At 37.7% G+C, this 18,433-nt stretch overlaps 1 protein-coding gene across 1 annotated transcript in view; it reads left to right on the top strand.

Annotated features, from left to right (window-relative positions):
• LAMA3 (laminin subunit alpha 3) overlaps positions 1-17,861 on the top strand; it is a 105,498-nt gene extending 87,637 nt beyond the window's left edge. Inside the window, 21 exon segments of the mRNA XM_031052907.2 lie at positions 356-498; positions 1,575-1,751; positions 2,916-3,067; positions 3,167-3,329; positions 3,825-3,958; positions 4,453-4,603; positions 5,464-5,583; positions 6,478-6,602; positions 6,944-7,064; positions 8,277-8,417; positions 9,159-9,289; positions 10,144-10,275; positions 12,098-12,242; positions 12,539-12,696; positions 13,096-13,285; positions 13,585-13,725; positions 14,540-14,699; positions 14,822-14,949; positions 16,437-16,530; positions 16,859-16,978; positions 17,159-17,861. Coding sequence (XP_030908767.2) covers positions 356-498; positions 1,575-1,751; positions 2,916-3,067; positions 3,167-3,329; positions 3,825-3,958; positions 4,453-4,603; positions 5,464-5,583; positions 6,478-6,602; positions 6,944-7,064; positions 8,277-8,417; positions 9,159-9,289; positions 10,144-10,275; positions 12,098-12,242; positions 12,539-12,696; positions 13,096-13,285; positions 13,585-13,725; positions 14,540-14,699; positions 14,822-14,949; positions 16,437-16,530; positions 16,859-16,978; positions 17,159-17,304 — 2,972 coding nt within the window. The 3' untranslated portion in view covers positions 17,305-17,861.
• The last annotated feature ends 572 nt before the right edge of the window (positions 17,862-18,433 follow it).

Below are 18,433 nucleotides of genomic sequence, written 5' to 3'. Positions count from 1 at the left end.
TCCATTATCCTTCTTCTGCCTTAGCATTCCCAGTCACTTGATAATAATGTTAGAGTGACTATCCTGTCTGTTCTATTTAGTATTTTTTTCTGGACCTGAATTTATCTAATATGTTTTTGGAAGTGCTGATTCTGTCTGCTTCTGCAAATACCTTTGGCCACAAATTCCCAGAGTACCGTAACCTCTGTTTAAATTCCTAGTATCAGTAAGGGCTTCTTAATATTGTAGAATTAATGAAAACAGTTCTGTTATCACCCTGCTCACGGCTATTCTGATAGTTGTGTAGTGCTATCATATTTTTCCATGTTTTCCTCCTCCTTTCCATCATCAATGATGTTTTTTTCTTTCTTCGCAGTGAAAAAATTGACAAACAAACTTCCAGATCTGTTCAGCAAGATCGAGAGTATCAACCAACAGCTAATGCCAACAAGCAATATCTCTGAGAACGTAAATCGCATAAGAGAACTAATTCAGCAGGCAAGAGATGCTGCAAACAAGGTCTGTCCTGAGCACTGCAGTTGTGCTTGTCCTCAGTGGTTTTGACACCCATCAGTGCTTTGATCCTCTTTATCTTTCTAAAACTTTTTTTTTAATGTATGTGAAAGACCAGACATAAGTTTAATTCAAAAGCACCACCCAGCACTTAAAGTAACTGTGATGGTGGGAAACATAATAATTTGTACAGAAAAATGAGTGGATGCAGTAGCATTCTGCTTCATCCTCCTCCCCTAGGGTTTTTTCCAGGGCATCTCTAATACTTAGTTGTATAATAGTCTCTTGTCTTCCGGGGTATTGTGGTGGCTTTGGCAGCAGAGATAGAGTCAGCTCTATAGCTTAATGGCAGGGCTGTCCACCATGCATGGCCAGCTGAACCCTGACACTGCCAAAGAAGTCGTATAGCCCAGAGCTCTCATGTCTCCAGCTGCCTCAAGTTGTCATGAGTTGGCTATTAGCATCTTCTTATATTAGAGTGCCATTTCTCCATTTAAGCAACTGTTTAATTGCTGAAGGGATAGCATGGCCTCAGATACCTGAGTAGCATCCCTAAGGTCATCACAAATAACCTATAGTCACAGTGAACAAGAGAAATCTGTGACTGTGGTGTAAATAGCTGTAAAAGGATGTGTCTTTGTTAACATCATAAATGCATTATAATTTCCAACAGCTAGTCCAGTCCATCTAAGTGAAGCATCAGGATCTGTATGTAGACATCTAAATAATTCATAGGTTTACTCTATAGAGCTGCAAGGCACATTCTCCTCTGTCCATGTATTTAAGGTAACAGTTACTTGACAGAGGCATGGTAAGGGTTGATTAATTGATGTCTGTAGTAAAAAAGTACTGTTTTAAGTTATAAGGATTGACAATACAGAACACTGTATTATTCAGCCTGTTTCTAATTACATTGTTCGGTAGGATCAGAGTCCACATCTGTACTAACTGATGGCTATAAAATGACTAGGCTATGTAATAGGTTACTTTGCAATTAAATGTAACACTGAACTAAGTAGGAGTAGTAACAGATAGTTATAGTAGCAACAGATAATCATACTGAATATTTTCTTTCTTAACAGGTTGCTATTCCTATGAGGTTCAATGGCAGCTCTGGTGTGGAAGTTCGACCTCCAAGCAACCTTGAAGATCTGAAAGGCTATACTTCACTTTCTTTCTTCCTCCAAAGACCTCAGACAAGATTAGACAACCCCCAGAGGGCATCAAATAAGTTTGTACTTTACCTGGGTAATAAAAATGTAGGTATATTTTGGTTCTCAATCTGGTCTTTAGAACAGACAACATACTTGAGAAACAGATGGGAGATTATTTATTTTGACTGAAGTTCATAGCTACAGTTGGCCCATTTCTTCATGATTGCCATTATGTGGGGGCAGCAGTGTTTTGTTCATTCCCTCACTGGCAACGTAACTTGTTGGATGACTGGCTGCTTTGCCCTTTGATGCTTTGCTGTTTTGCTGCTGTAGATGTTACTTCTCTGTCATGGATACCGTCACACTGTCTTGTCAGAACTGACAGTTTCTGCAGCAGTCAGCACAAACTCAGCTTAAATCCTGCCTCAGCGTTTTGACTCTTCACAATATAAGTCTCTGTGAGTTTCTCTGTTGGTAAATAGAGAGTGATCATTTCAGTTTTTAAATTATTTCTTTTTTGAATATGCAGAATAAACCAGATCTGCTTGTGCATTCAGGCTTGCTCAAGAACCATGAAACACTCCAAAAATTTCCTGCATGCAATTCCTAACTATGTATTTTAAGTCTTGTTATCTGATAGCAGCCATACCTGTAGTGAGTCTTGTGCATATGCAGAAAGCAGCTTAAAGGTAGTTGTTCTTCATTGGATTCCATCTTTTTATCCCCTCAATATCTGGCATTTTATCCCAGGATATCTGTTGACAGCATTTTAATTGTCACTTGTAAAATATGGTATGTTGAAGAATCAAAATGTGAATTGTTTGGGGAAATGACTGCTTTCAGTTACCTTTGTAGGAACCATTGTCCTGACTGAGGCTCACTCCAAACGTCTCTTTGATTTTTGCAGATGTTGAGCCTAATTTTTAGGAGACGTGTCATGTTTTCGTGGGGTTTGCTGGGAGATGTTACAAATGTGAAAATTATTTAGCTACTATGGTTATAAAAAGCCACAGATTACTTTTCAGTTCATTTATAGCTGTATTTGCTGAACCAACGCAACACATTACTCATTGAATCACTCCAACATATAAGATTACAATTTTTTCTTCACAGAACTGCTAAACTTAATAACAATTCTCATTATTAGGTGGGTGGATGTCTTATGACTCATGCACAGTATGATGATGTTTCTGAGGAAGTGCTGCTGTATTTTACTTTCATTAACATTAATCATTCATTAATTATTATTATTTGCTTTGCTATTCTTAGGCTTCCAAGGACTATATTGGTATGGCTCTGAAAGATGGTCACCTTACTTGTGTCTATAACCTGGGAGATGGTGATGTAGAAGTAGATGTGCAGCCATTTGTGACTCAAAGTGAAACTGAGGAAGCTGTTATGGATCAAGTAAAATTTGAAAGGTATAAGACTCACAGTTGCACAACAATTGATTCCAAAAACTGCTAAGAACATCTTTTTATAGTGTGATGTGGTATTTTGCCTATCTCTTTTGGTTTCAGGATTTACCAGTATGTAAAGCTGAATTACATCAAAGCAGCAACATCAGCTTCTCCAGAGTATGAAAGCCCTTTGACTGCAAGCAGTGGAGGCAATGACGTGCTTCTAAATCTTGATCCCAGCACAGTTGTCTTTTATGTTGGAGGATACCCACCAGATTTTAGGGTACATATTGTTGCTTAATTTTTTAAAGAGATGTCCATGTTAATCATTCTGTTGTTCTTACGAGTAGATTGGAACTAGCAGCCATTCAAAGGCTCTGTAAAAGTTTTTCCATATCAATAGGAATAGACGAGATGTAAGGAGACACTAGTTGCTACAGAAGGTGGCTGATGTGTCGTATGCTAAAATTCAAAGAAGGGGGAGCATGATGGTATTTTGTTTGCTGAGAAGAGCATGAAACCTGTCCAGCCCTGCTAAGTACAATTCCCAATACATCCATATGACTCCACTTCAAATTGTGCTGCAGTACTCCTGGGGTGCTATCAGATGGTTTGCGTATTATATACAAAAATAATAATTTTATGATATTTAGAATGTCATCTTCTGTGTCTTACTAATATTTGCATAATATTACTAATAGTCTTAGCAGTTACATGTAAATGTAAAATATTGCCAGCTAGCTGTTGATGGAATGTTTTTGGTGGCACTATTTTGCAGCCTCCACGTAAGCTGGACTATCCTCATTATGAAGGCTGCATTGAATTAGACAACCTAAATGAGCATATTATCAGCCTTTACAACTTCAAGAGGACATTCAATCTCAATACCACTGAAGTGCAGCCCTGCAGAAGGTATGGTATAAACACTGTGTTTCACAGTTCTGTGATTTTATCATTATGAATTCTTGTCTTTTCCCATCCAGAAGAGTAACTACTGTGGATAAACTGGTGATTTTTTTCTAGCTTTTTGTCATTACTGCATTCCTTAGAAAAAAACCCTGAGTGTTGGCATGCTCACATGTATGTCAATCTCAGTCCACTGGCCAACAATCTAAATGTTATAATACCCAGACACAACTCATGGACTAATGCATTCATCTCCTTTTAAAGTAAATATCACAATAAGTACAAAAAGTTGGTCACTATGACTTCCCCTCTGAAGACCATATGTGGATCCAATAGAAGCCCATGGAAGGTTTTCTTTTTACTTGGGTTAGATCAGAATTTGGCTCTATTTGTGGCCCTGTGCCAAATGCTTTAACTTAAGCTTTTTAAAAATTATAATAGCAGTAAGTCCATGTGGGAATAATTCGTGCTCTCACATCTGTGTCATTGAATTATTACAGGTATAAAGAAGAGACTGACCAAAGCTATTTTGAAGGCACTGGTTATGCAAGTGTCACATTGAAAGAACTAAATACCCACAGCCGAGTACGCTATGAGCAGACAATTGAGACTACTGCAGATGAAGGCATTGTCTTTTTCGCAACAGATGGGGTAAATTTGTGGAATGCTTCCGTCTGGTTTTGGGTCCAAGAACATTTTTTAAAACTTCACTTGAGAACATGTTAGATTTAGTAACTACTGTAAGGAAATTTCTTAAAAGCATTATTTTTGTCTATGTGGCAGATTAGTAGATTCTGCTGTTATTTTTAGTGTCACACAGTTTAGTTTTAGGTCGTACTGCAAGGAGCAGGGAGATGGACTCAGTGATCTTTATGGGTCCCTTCCAATTTGAGATATTCTATGATTCTACAATGGCTGTTGAATACACACTTTGTCAAGGCTGAGAAAAAAAACCATTCCAAGCAGCTCCTCCATTAGGCCATTCAGAGAATTCAGAACTGGGGGCAGGCAGGGAGGATGTAATTTGAATCAAGCCAATTTTGAAATGCTGAAATCCTCCAAAAGTGGAAGTGCATTCTTCCCAAATCTATGTATCGATGGTAACAGAGGAAGAAAAATCTAGAGTGTGAGATGCTGACTTCTACCTGTAAAGGTGCTTAAAACAGTACTGAAGCTACTTATCTAACAATATTATAGACATGTTTGCAATCACTGCGACATCTTCTGGATAATTTCTCAATGCTATAAAAAGTCAGTAAACATCTTGAAATGACAAAAAGCCCGCTAGAGACTTGAAGAATATATCTGGAGCTGATACCAGACCTGTTTATAACAATTTAAAGTAATTATGGTTGGTTATTGTAAGTTTAAATCAGCTTTGTGTTACCTTTTCCACCAAAAGCATTATTGAAGCAACTAGATAGCTTCATTTAAATTATTCACATGACAGTGAAATGTAAGAAATGTTGGCAGTTTAATTGTGTTGGTGTTTTGTTGTTTTTTTATTTCAGGATCAGTTCATCAGTGTACTTATTAAAGACGGTCATACAGTTTTTAAATACAAAGTTGGCTCTGAGCCTCCAAAAGAAATAGAAACCAATGCAACTGTAAATGATGGAACATATAAACAAGTATGTAATTTTAAACAATCGAGTGAATTTGCAAAATTACTCATTTAACTGAAACTAAACATCCTGTCGTGAAGTTTGGTTATGAAGTTTTCCTTTTGTCTTGAGGATATCAAGCTTCTGGGGATTACTTTGGACATGTGAAAATTAATTTTTCTACTGTTGTGTTTTCTTTTGAATAAGTTCAGTTTTAACAGGAAAAGCACCAAAGAAGAGAATTTTGACAGAGAAATGGTTTAAATAGACCTGGGTACATTGCTATTATTAACATCAGTTTAATAAATAGATTAGTGTTTTTACCACCCAAGGATTTATTTCTTCAGGCCAGGCTGATCTTTACAAGGATTCTGTTTTTGTAGTCTTGTTGTTTGTGTGTTTAGCTTCAGTGCTGCCAGAGTAAAATTGTAAAGACATTGTTAAAACCTTTGATTGCCATGTTGATGCATTCTCCCTTTCCCCTTACTACCTCTCCAACTAAACAGTATAGGTTGCAGGGTCTGCGGGAAGGAACCTTTGTGCCATACCCAGCCAAGTTACCTCCAGCTAGCTGACTGAGCTAGTCTTTGTACCAGGCAGCAGCTCCTGGATCTTCAACTGCAAACAGAAGGCAGTATCTGAATCTTAGGCGAGGTGTATTTTAGGGCAATCTTCCTGAAGAAGATAAAACCTCACATTACATTTAGATAGCAGAGCTTTTGTTGTAGGTATTTTCTTTGGCTAAATGACCAAATTTTGCAAAGTACCTTTAAACTACTGGAGTTATTCTGGATTTAAGTCACTAGTAAATATGAGAAGGGGGAAAAAGAACTCACATTGTGTCCTTCTTAGTGGGAATACTTTTAATCTGCTAAATAATTTTTGTTCTGCTAAGTAATTCTCCTTATTCATCTATTTCAGATTCATTTGGTGCTTGCCCGAAGCAGGAATACTGTTCATGTCAGCCCTGATATTAAAGCCAACATAAATGTCTTCCTTTTCACTAAGTACTACCTAGGTGGAATTCCATCTTCTCTACGGGAGCGGTAAGTAACTATAAAAAGAGTATAATACATAGGCTTTGTATGGAAAATCCATCTAAATTCTTTCCTTAGGCTATTTCTTTCACACTCTGTATTGGGTATCTCATATAATATGAAAATAATTGATGATCATAATCTGTCATTTTTGGCTAGTGGTGGGATCTTTGTTGCAGTGTATCCTGAAGATTGTGTTTGATCAGTGTGAAGTATGTGTGTGCAAGAAAGATCACTCTTATTCTGTTTTTCTATTTCTTATATTGTCAGCATTTACAGGCTATTATACTACTGTGTGCTTTGAAATACCAGGCTACTGAATTCTTTCTCCTTTCTCTCCCTGAAACCAGCTTTAATATATCCACACCTCCATTCCGGGGCTGCATGAAGAATGTGAAAAACCCCAACACTGCATCTGTTATATTTGATGAGACTGTTGGTGTCAGCAAGAAATGTTCGGATGACTGGAAGGTAACTAACAAAGTTCCTTAAAAACTTCCTGTTGGAGTTTTCAGATTCTGGTTTGTCTATAAACCCCAGATCATGATGTTTTACTCTGGTCAAAAATTTTACTTGGTTAACATGTGGTGCTATTAAAAGAACTTGGGGTTGGTATGAAGATATGAAAGCAATGAGTATCCACCTTACCGTGGTACCTTGCTCCAGGGAGTAGCCCACCCTTTTACATAATACTGTGTACAATTAAGAATTTATATTTACCACATAAACTTGGCTTCCAGTTGCTGTTATTGATTAGGCTGGAATACTTGGTTACTTAATACTACTCAGGATCTTTCCTCTCACCAAGGTGCTTATGCTTCCTAATTAGAATCATAGAATCAACTAGCATTAATTAAATGGTCTCTCAACCTTTTTTCTTGAAAGAGCTAAGCAGATTCTACTTCCACCAAGGTCTCCCATTGTAAGGATATTGCTCTGCCCATCTGTTGTAGAATTATTTTCTGTCCACACTTGAGTTTTGCCATGCTCTTTTTAAAATGGGAAAATGTGACATTTCACTGTTGGCTTAACCAGTGCTGCATGGAGAGATGAAAACTACCCTTCTGCTTCTACCTACTGATGCTTAGGTTGTGCATGATCCCATTTGCCCTTTTAATATGGCATTGCCCTTAATGTTTCTTTTCATTTGATTCCCCTTTGTGACATATAAACCTTTCACAGAGCAATTTCTTTGCAGGCTGTTTTCCTATGCAGAGGATCTGACTTTCATTCTCTGTCTGTATCTGTATAACTTCTCATGTATTAAAACATATTTTGTTCAAAAAGGCCTAGGAATATTCTGTCTTATGACTCACACAATTTCAGTTATGTAGCTCATCTGCAAAGCTCCGTACTTATGAGCTATTCCCTCAGATGCTTACTTTTGCATCCCCAAATGTGAAAACTTTCAAAGCCATCACGTCAATGCAAAGAGTAACTAGAGATTATCAGCTCATTATACGCAGCAAGCCTTATCTCCCTGTAGAGTTTCTCAGATTATAGTTAATGCTGGTGAAACCCTTTCAGTCTCTTCTGTGCTGAAATAATGGTACTTGCAGTTTGCCTTGTGCTTGGTTTTGACTGGAGTCAGTCACAATTATGTTGAGTAGGACAGTTGTTGTCCCATCTTGCCATTTCTTCTGATTAAAAGGAAAATAGCTGAAAGCATTGTCTCTGTTTCAGCTCATCAGATCTGCAGCTTTCTCTAAGAAGGGAACACTGAGCCTGAGTGCAGCGGGTTTCCCATTTCCCAAGGATTTTCAAGTTGGCTTTGGATTTCAGACCATGGCATCGACTGGAACACTCTTAAATTACAATCTATGGGTATGAAACATGTTCAACTTAGAATACGTGATTGGTTTTATTTCTGGATCAGTCACGTCTCTGTGACTCTGCCAGTTTGGCATCAGTTTGTGTCATAAATCTCATGTAGATTCCTGTATTTTAAGGCAAGAAATGGCTCTTATAACCCTTTTTTGAGCATGGCATCTTGCATGTCAGGCGAGAAAAACACATCGTGGCAATTTCTTCACACACCCAACAAGTAGTTTGATGAGTAACTGGGCTTTGACCTTGATCCTTCTGCAGAGTAGCTCATACACAATGTGTCACCACCATCCCACTAAGATAACTGTTGTCTGATAGTTTGCTGAAAAAAATGGCATACTGCCTACAGAATGTTACCGTTATCATATATACAGAGGAAATAGGTTGATTTTGCTCTGTTCCCTCAGAGGGCAAGGAGGTTCAATCTGGCTGAAGGAACTAAGAAGTGAGTGCACACCAGGCATTTGAGAGGTGGAGAAATGCATCCTCTGCTTTTGTAAAAATACTTTAAAAACACATTTTAAATAACTGGTAGTCAGAGTGCAGAGGTATTTTAAAGCAGGAACCATGTTAATCATACAGAATTTGCTGTAGCATCTAGGACTAGATGACTGAGAAATGGAGATCTAGTGTAAGAAAATTTCCACAAGAGACCGCTGAGAACTGTATAAATGGCAATATCAAGGAGAACTAAAGGCACTTGCATTTACGTGATCATTTTATTGGGTTCTTTTATAGCCTAATATTCTTACCATCTTTCTGACACCTGGCTTTGTAATTGCAAAAATGGGAGAGAAAGAAATCAAATTGGAAAAGAAATACGAAGATGGGTCAATGCATTACGTGACAGTCAAAAAAACAAACAACATGTGAGTTAAGTTCTTTACCTAATTTTTTTATGTTGTGGTTAAAGACAGAAGATTAAAATTTCGTGTGACTTGCTCTTTTTGTACACAGCTAAAAGTGGCCTCTGCTAGCAAAGGATGCTGAGATAATGAAGCAAAAGGAGATTTTTGGTCTATGAATGTGCATGCTGGTAGCTATGCTGTTTCAGCTGTACACTACTATGCATGTGTTTTATAGATGGTGCGAGTTTTGAATGCTTGTCGAGCTGGAGTCTTGAAGCTCTTCCCATTCCCATAGCCTTTACATACATCACTGTAACATAAGTGGTTAAAGGCCCAGGGAAGAAGCTAATATTGTGTCTGTTTTTTCAGTAATTATCTTTAATGCAGATAGATATAAGGAAAGACAATTTACTGAAAAGCTCCTAAATAATAGCGATTTCTGTAGAACACATAAAATGACATAACTGTTAGTTAAAGTGGAAAATGGCTATAACTTCAGGTAATTATAGCTTAATATGATCAGTACTAGCTGTTAATAACATGTAAAGTGCACCATTTTGACAGAAAGGATGAAATCCTGTCCCATAGCTGTCAAGGAGAGCTTTTTCATGAATTTCAATGGGACCAGGATTTCACTGTAGGACTAAAGTACTAGTTTCAACTCTTGCTCAATGTCTACTACCAAAAAGCAGAGCAGATTCATAGCAGTCAATGAGCATGTACTGAGAAAGTCCCAGATAGAAGCTAATGAATCATAATTATAATGTAACAAGCAAATACATTTGTCAAATCATTCTTTTTTAATACATATATTTCATTTAGGTTCATAACTATCTCCTTAGAATTCATGCTTATTTTTATTCACTTGGTTTCAGAGTACATCTATTAGTTGATGATAAGTCGGAACTGGCATCAGTTGACTCTCCCAGAGCACGGGCATTAATAGAACCTATAAAGTTTGGTGGAGATGATTTTGAAGGTTGCATCTCAAACATCTTTATAAAAAGGTATTTGACATAGAAAGAATTTTGTTTGGAGTCATAGAATCATAGAGTCAATTAGGTTGTAAAATACCTTTAAGGTCATCAAGTCCAACCATTATCCCAGGACTGCCAAGACCACCACTGAGCCATATCACTGAGGGCCTCCTCTATACAGTTCTTCAACACTTCCAGGGGCAGTGGTTCCACCACTTTCCTGGGAAGCCTGTTCTAATGTTCAAATGTTTCTTACATTTTGGCCTGCTTTCCTTCTTTAATCATATTACAATAACTTTTTGTTAAAGTGACTTCTCTTCTACATACATGAAGCCTTCGTGAATGTGTAACTTTGCTGCCCCCAGATATTCCTTCATTCAGGTATATAATACATGGTATCAAGTTGTAATTGATTCTGTTGTTCAGATGTAATGGAATCTTAGTCTGAATCATACTTGTTTAGTAGTGCTTTAATAAAAGACTGACCTCAACTTAGGGAATTGCAAGTGTCCCAACAAGGCATCTAAAAAGGTCTGCTAGACTGCATCATTTTAGCTACACTGGAAGCCAAGTAATGAAATGAGCAAAGCTTACTGATGGAACCATAACAGTTACACAAAAAAGATGAGAGTTTATGTATAGAAATCATGTGTGCGACTTATGTTGTCTCTTTTTCACATGTTTCTCTGATTATTAGAGCATCTTACAGGAAAAAGTTAGGACAAAAAATATGCATAAATATGTTCTTTAAAGAAAATAATTCCTTGAGTCACAAATGGTGTCCCAGTGAGACTTATTTTAGCTAAGTTTTGATGAATATTTATACATGTATAGAGTTTACAAAAGAACATTGTATTTTGATTTTATTATTATAGAACCACAGAATGGTTTGTTGGAAGGGACCTTTAATGATCATCTAGTCCAGCCCCCTCTGCCATGGGCAGAGACACCTTCTACTAGACCAGGTTGCTCAAATTATATCTTCATTTAGAGCACTGCAAGGCAATGAAGTAACCTGTGTATTAACCTCCCAATCAGAAAATGAATTTGGAAAATTGCTTGTAGGACAAAAATAGATTAAGAGACTGTAACTAGTCTGATCAAGTGAATGGTGAACTGGACCAGAATTGAAGTTCAGACTCTGCTCCCAGTTCTACCACTCTTCTAATAAAAACCCAGGGGCAATGAACTTTGTTGCTTTTCCTAGTTGTAAAGTGTTTTGTAATTTACTGATTAGAGATGCTCTGTGGATAGTGGATATATGATAGTGGATAGCGTTGCTATCTTTTTACACCCAGGAACTTGGTTTTGACAGCCTTTCTGATCATTTGGTTATAATTAAAGCTATATATCAAGTTGGGATCGGCTTTGCCCCTTGATAAATCTCATTAGAATGTCTTATTTAAGGAGAGAGTGAATCATTGAGTTAGCAGGATCTGTTGTTGCCATTTTCTCTTGATCTGCTGCTGGTTATGCATAATTAACCAGAAAAGTTTTGTAGTCTGATCCAGATATCTTATTCAAACAAGGCTGCTGTCATTTTCTCCTCTTTTTTCAATGTCAATGTTTGTTATAAATATATAGCTTTTAGCAGAAATCAATTTGTTTAGAAGAGATCAGAGCAAAACATCAATTTTTCCATAGAGAAAAAGAAACAGGCAAACCCAGGACAAATAGGAATACTTTTACAGCATTGAACTTACATTTTTCATTGAAAAATGAAAATTGGTACTTTAACATCAGATCACTGGGAAATCTCTTTTGCACAGAGCACAGTTTTATAATATGTTGTTAACTACACTAAAGCAAAGGAATGCTGTGTCATGGCACTTACTGCTTTCAATCACTCTAGGGCAGGTCAGCTCCCTGAGGTTCAGAATCTTGTTAATTATACTGTGAAGACTGGTGTGTCCCTTGGAGCTTGCCGTGAATATGAGAACCATGAACCAATGCTGCTGAAGGAATTTAAAAATCCTCTTAAGTTTAAGATCCTCAAGGTATGCTTATTTTTACTGCAATCTTTGCTCTACATTGAAGCCAAGGCTTTTTCTGCACAGCCATGGTTTATAGAGCTGAGATTCAGTTGTTGTTTACTTCCATCTCACATCTGAAGCAAGTTGTTTGTTGTTGAAGTTCCATGCTAAACCCATTCCTGTTCAGAATGACAACAACTTCTCTGCCATTTAGAGAAGGCTGTTGACTGCCTCAGGTGGAAACTTTTAAATGTGTAGCTTGAAATGATGGGCTTTCTTCATATACATGCATAGTAAAGGTTTCAATTCTGACTTAACAGGTACAGAATGAAAAATACCTTGGATATTTGAAAGCTGATAATGTGCAAACCCACACTTTACCAAATCAGTTAAATGTCAGCAATGAAGCGTATCTCTTTGGAAACATCCCCAACAGTTTTATATCCTACATGTTTTCTCCACTGTCATCTACAGACAGGTAATACAAATATTCTCTGTTCTTCTCTTAATATTTGAATTGTCAAAGCTGCTTGAATATTTGGGTGCTAGGAGTCAGGATTTTTTTCTTGAGTATGCCTTGAGGCATAACAGAAGAATGGTTCTAAAGGTTCAGGCATTTTCTTTTAGTATGTTAACATTTACCTGGCCTAGGCAGATTGACTTGGATGTGGTAGACAATTACAGTGCATATTGATGCCAAGTCCTAAGCCTGAATATGTCAATTTTCATTCGCATTCAGAAATGCAGGCAATGCAGAACACCATGATCCCACCCAAAAGCTTTTCTGTGTTTCACAAATGGAGTTTCACTGGCATTTTTCTGGAGAACAGAAAGAATACAGCTAAGAAAACAGACCTTTTCTTACTTTCCACCACAGGTTACATTTTTCTGTAGATGTACGGACTCGATCATCAAGAGGATTAATAGTTTTCATGGAGGAAAAGTCTGAGGACTCTTATATGGCTCTCCACATTTCAAAAGGACGTTTTGTCTTTTCACTTGGCTCTGGAGGAACACAAATCAAACTCAAAACCAGTATTAAATACAATGATGGTCAATGGCACACTGTAAGTATGGCACAGGAACCACAATGAAACCATAACTACTATTCAGCAGGCACAGCCTATTGAATTGTTAAGGTATCAGAAATTGGATTCTAGTCATCTGAAGGTAAGTCCTATGCCTGAAAATTCATGTGCTTGTCAGGTCAGGTTATGAGAGAGCTTATAGAGATTGATGGTCCCAACATGTTATTTTCAGTTTAAATATTTCAACAATAGGATGTTTAAGTTAAAGAAAAAAAAATCTTCAGTGGCTTTCATTTGCCTTAGGGTTTCTCACTGCACTATGCTTGTACCCTGCAAAGGTTGTCTTCAGCAGAGATGCGGAGAACATCCGCCTTGTTGTTGATGGTCTAAGGGCCCAGCACAGAAGATTAGCAATGAACTCTGCCATCAGCATTAAGCCACCAATCTACGTGGGAGGACTGCCATCACTAAAAACACAGGTAATTGACATATCCACCTTCACACACCCCATTCTGCACTAATTACATGTGAAAATGTCAATGTGCAGGATTTCCGTGATGTAAAAGTTTGTGAGGTATTTCCAAGCACCATCTGTGACTGGAGTTTCCAGCCACTCATTACAGATCATCTTCCTCGCCTGTCTACCCAGCTCTCAGCTGGACCCATGCTGTCAGTGGTTGCTACTGAGACACTGATAACAGCCATGTACTGCTTTCATTTCTTTAAAAACCAGAAAAGACCAAAGACACATTTGTAATTCCAGGAATACCCTCTTACAACAGAATATTCACCTCAGTGGACTAGGCAGTAACCTGTGGAGGAGCAAAGGAATCATTAAGAAGCATTAAAGAATTAAAGGAAGCATTAAAGAATTATGAATGGAGAACTGGAGTTTAATCTGAAATACATGTGGTGCCTATCACTTTTAAAATTGGACAATTAATGGTGCAGGGCATTTTATAAAATCAGATTTGGATGAACAGCCTATTAGAAAGGGAAGGGTGTATCTGAGATTTCACAGCTCTTGCTGCTTTCTCTTTTTGACATATCATTGGGAAGCATTATTTCTGCAAACAGAAGCTATGTAAACTGAAAAGCAACCATTGCTTTCAGTTTTAAGCTCTTTTTAAGTTTTTTGAATATTTTTTTCACTGCATCAGAGATGAGGTTTAGGCGCCTTTAGGGCCAGTTGGCTTTATACAGTCCAACAGTGCAAAAGAACTTTGGGGTATTCTTACTACAAAATTGCCATCATGCTTTAGTATTTATTTTAGTGTGGAAATATGTTTTCAGAATATACCAATGAACAGTTTCAAGGGTTGCCTGAAGAATTTTAAGATGAATGGAGAAGTCATGAATGCACCTCAGCAGAAAAATGGTGTACTTCCATGTCTGGATGTTCCCATGGACACAGGGGTTTATTTCTCTAATGAAGGAGGATATATCACCATTGGTAAGATGTGTAGATTATATGTTAAGTGTGGATGTGTAGGGATCTTTAAATTTATTTTAATGTGGTTTTCCAGTTATCTTCTCCTAATATCATTCCTCTACCCACTGTTTAATTATCCACAGGCAATTTGTTGATGGGCTTGGATTTTAGGATTGTATTTACCATTCGACCAAGGATTTCAACAGGTATCCTTCTCCACGCTGGAAGCAAGCAAGACAACTACTTGACTATTTACATGAAAGAAGGAAAGGTAAATATAGGCTGTGTTTCCACTTCAGCTGTAGAGTCCTTATTTAACAGAGGAAATCCTGACCTTGAACTCTGGCCTTATGTGTTACAACATTTGTCTATAGGTATAATGTTAAATCACTTCCTTAGTTATTTAAAACCACCACATGGGAAATTGAGCCTCTCTGTGCCTCTGTTAGCAGATTCCATTGTGTGCACATCAGTTTGCACATGTTTCCTCCAAGTGGTCAGCAGTAGGACACAGTCTTAATTTTCTCAGGCTTCTGGACCTTTGCAAAAACCCATTGAGGTTTTGCCCAGAAGCTGCAGAAGTCTGTGGCTTATTCTCACTCCTACGTCAGTCATCATGTGGCTGTACTGATGTAGCTCCATAACCATGTCTGTTATAGAACTTGAGCCATCTTGCTTTGTGTTAGCATCTTCTTCAGTTTATGGGTTTGTCATGATTGTGATTATTGTCACTGCCACTTTTTCATAATGTAACAGCTTCAGAATATGAATCTTGGACTCCAATTCTATTGTGGTTGTTGCTGGAGAGACATCAAATAGAAAGATACCAGTGCTTTACAGAACCTGCTGTTTCATGACACAGGTTAAGCCAGCATGAGTCTATCTAACTTCAGAAAGCTCAGTTTTGCTCTTCTTTTCCCAGATTAGGGAATCTGGTTTTATTATTTATCATTTTGTCATCAGTTTCCCCAGATCTGTTTCAAGATACAACTAGCATATAGGAGCAGGGCCATCGACAGCTAGGGACTCCTTAGAGGCAAGACTGACCACTTTTTCTCAGCGGTGACTTAGATTAATGCTGTCTGTCAGTATGGACAGGATACCACAGGAATTAATAAAAGGTCAGTGGGACACCATCAATCAGCCTGATAAAAAGTGGACTCAAATGTATCAGTTACCTGACCAAGCTTATTGGAACCATCACACCAAAAGAGAGTTTGAATGGAAGATGTTGAAAGAATATCATGCACTCACACAGAATGAGAAGCAGGAAGTGAGAAAGCACAAACAGGTGCTTGTTCAAAATGTCACAAACAGGCTTCAAAATTCATGGGTAAATTACAAGTAGTCCAAAAGTGTATGAAAGGCCAGAGAAATGTATTGCAGAGATTCTCTCAGGAGATGCCAAGCATGCAGATCACTGTGCTGGGAAAGGAAAGGAAGGCCTAGTAGGAAAGACCTTGTCTCAGAGAGTTTATGTCAAAAGAATTAGCAGAATTTTCTAAGATTGAGAGGGAGAGGCAAAGGTATATATCTGTGCTTGTAAAATTAGTCAAATATTCTCTCCTGGGATTCTATTAGGTAAATTCACTTTCCTCTTGGAGAGGAAAATTTCTGAAACATATATATATACATACAATGTCTGTGACACTTAAAACTAGGTGAAACCCAGCCATCACAAGTTCAGTAAATTACTTAAAGTACTGCATTTTTCTGTTGCTCTTTGCCACAGTAACTTAAACGATAACTCTTTTACAGGTCATTGCTGCTGGAAATAATGGTGCTGGTGAATTCCAGACATCAGTCACACCTAAGCAACCTCTCTTTGATGGGCAGTGGCATACTATTGCAGGTACCTTGTACACACCTGAAACTTTGGAAGGACAGTGGGTATAGAGCTCTAGATTTTTATTCATCATTTCACTTCTGTTTATTCTGAGAATACTCTTTAGAACAATGTAAATGTCGTGTGTTATTTCAATGCTTTACATAAGGCAGGATTTTTGGGCTATATTTAGCCCAAGTCTAGCTAGATGTGTCAATCTGACTTTGAATTAAGATAAAATATATTTTCCCTGTGAGTTAAATTTCAACACAGATGCTATTTAAAAATAGTGCCATATGTAGTTGATCCTTCACTAGGGTTGAGAAAGAGCACTTATTTACCTGCCTTTTTGCAGTCTCTCAGGAGGAGAGCACAGTGCAGCTAGAGGTGGGCACACAAAGTAACTATACTACTGGACTTCCACTCTCTCCTCCTAGACGTGTGCATCAGCCACTTTACTTTGGCAAAATTCCAGGTAATATTATTGCTTCTTATTTTTTATATACCTACTGGCTTTTTTCCATTTCCAAAACAAGGCTCATGTTCATGCATGTGGTCCTGTCATTCCCCCTCTTTTGAAAGCCTTGCAATAATTAATGTTCTTTAAAATCATTCTCATTTTATTAACCTGCTATTTCTACTTTGGTTTTTGTAGCAAATTTGGACACACCGTGGCTTCAAGTTAAGGACCCATTTTTTGGCTGTCTTCGGAATATTAACATCAATAACAAACATGTCTCCATCAGGAGAATTTCGGAGGTTCATGGTGCTGTGAGTTTGCATGGCTGCCCAGTGAAGTAACTTTGCTATTCCGATAGCTGTACACACCTCAGGCTGGGTCTGCTGAAGTACTGCAAGAATTCATGCAACATGGGCTCTCCTTTTTCTGATCACCATGTCGCTGTCACCAGGCTGGTTATTCAGAACAGTTGGTGAGCAAATGCATCCTCTGGATGTAGACTGTGCCAAAGCAAATGAAAAGTATTTGCTTTGATAAACTCCCTTTTCAATGTTATCAATTTCCATTGTGCTTTTTTGCAATATATGCAGAAAATATAATTGTATATACCCTACTGGGCCAAATTCTGCTCTCCCCCACAACAGCATCAACTTGAATAACTCCAGTGTATTAATTTTGGTAATTTGCCTTAATGCTGGTCATCGTGAGAGCAAATTTGATCCACTAATATAAAGAATTTTATAAAAATATAAATGTCTTTGGATTGATGTTTATACAGAAATGTACATTAATGTTAAAAGTAATAATAATAATATAAATGGAGTTTGAAGCACTTTAAGGAGTGAAACTCTGGGAGTTTGTTACAAAGCTAGGAATTCTGGGGCCAAATAAATGCTGTATGTTCTCAAAACCATCCATTTTCTTGTTTGGTTATTTTAACCTGCTATTTCTTTTACATGTTTTTCACAGGCTGCTAAATCCTACTTGCTTTATGCAAGCATCTCTGTAGCTTTAAGGAGCTGAACTGCCTGAGTAAGCAAGAGTCCATCATCTCTGCTTGTTAGAGTGTGGTTATATAAAAAACTCAGAGAGTAATTTTTCTTGTAATCTTCAGAGCCAGAAAGTCTCCTCCATAAGCTTTTTTTCTTGCTTAAATGAAGATAAGTTACATTAGGAACAGAGGTTGTACCTGCTACAGCTCTGTAGCATGAATTGCAGGACTAAAGCAAAATTGTTTCCTTTGATATTCAAATCTTTACTTTGCACCTGATCCTGACACATGGTAGAGGATAGGGGGGTCCAGTTTGCTTTATTCTGAATACAGGGCTGGACTGAATAGACTTGAAATGGCTTGTTCCCACTTTCAACTGCCTTCTTGCTTAAAGTGCAGCAGCATGTCCTCAGTGTGTTTGGAGTAAGGTGCTAGCTGGATCAGTAGAAGATGCTGGATCAGTAGAAGATGCTGGATCC

The sequence above is a fragment of the Melopsittacus undulatus genome, chromosome 1 (assembly GCF_012275295.1).
Source record: "Melopsittacus undulatus isolate bMelUnd1 chromosome 1, bMelUnd1.mat.Z, whole genome shotgun sequence".
NCBI lineage: Eukaryota > Metazoa > Chordata > Aves > Psittaciformes > Psittaculidae > Melopsittacus > Melopsittacus undulatus.
This window is presented reverse-complemented; position numbering and strand designations above follow the sequence as displayed.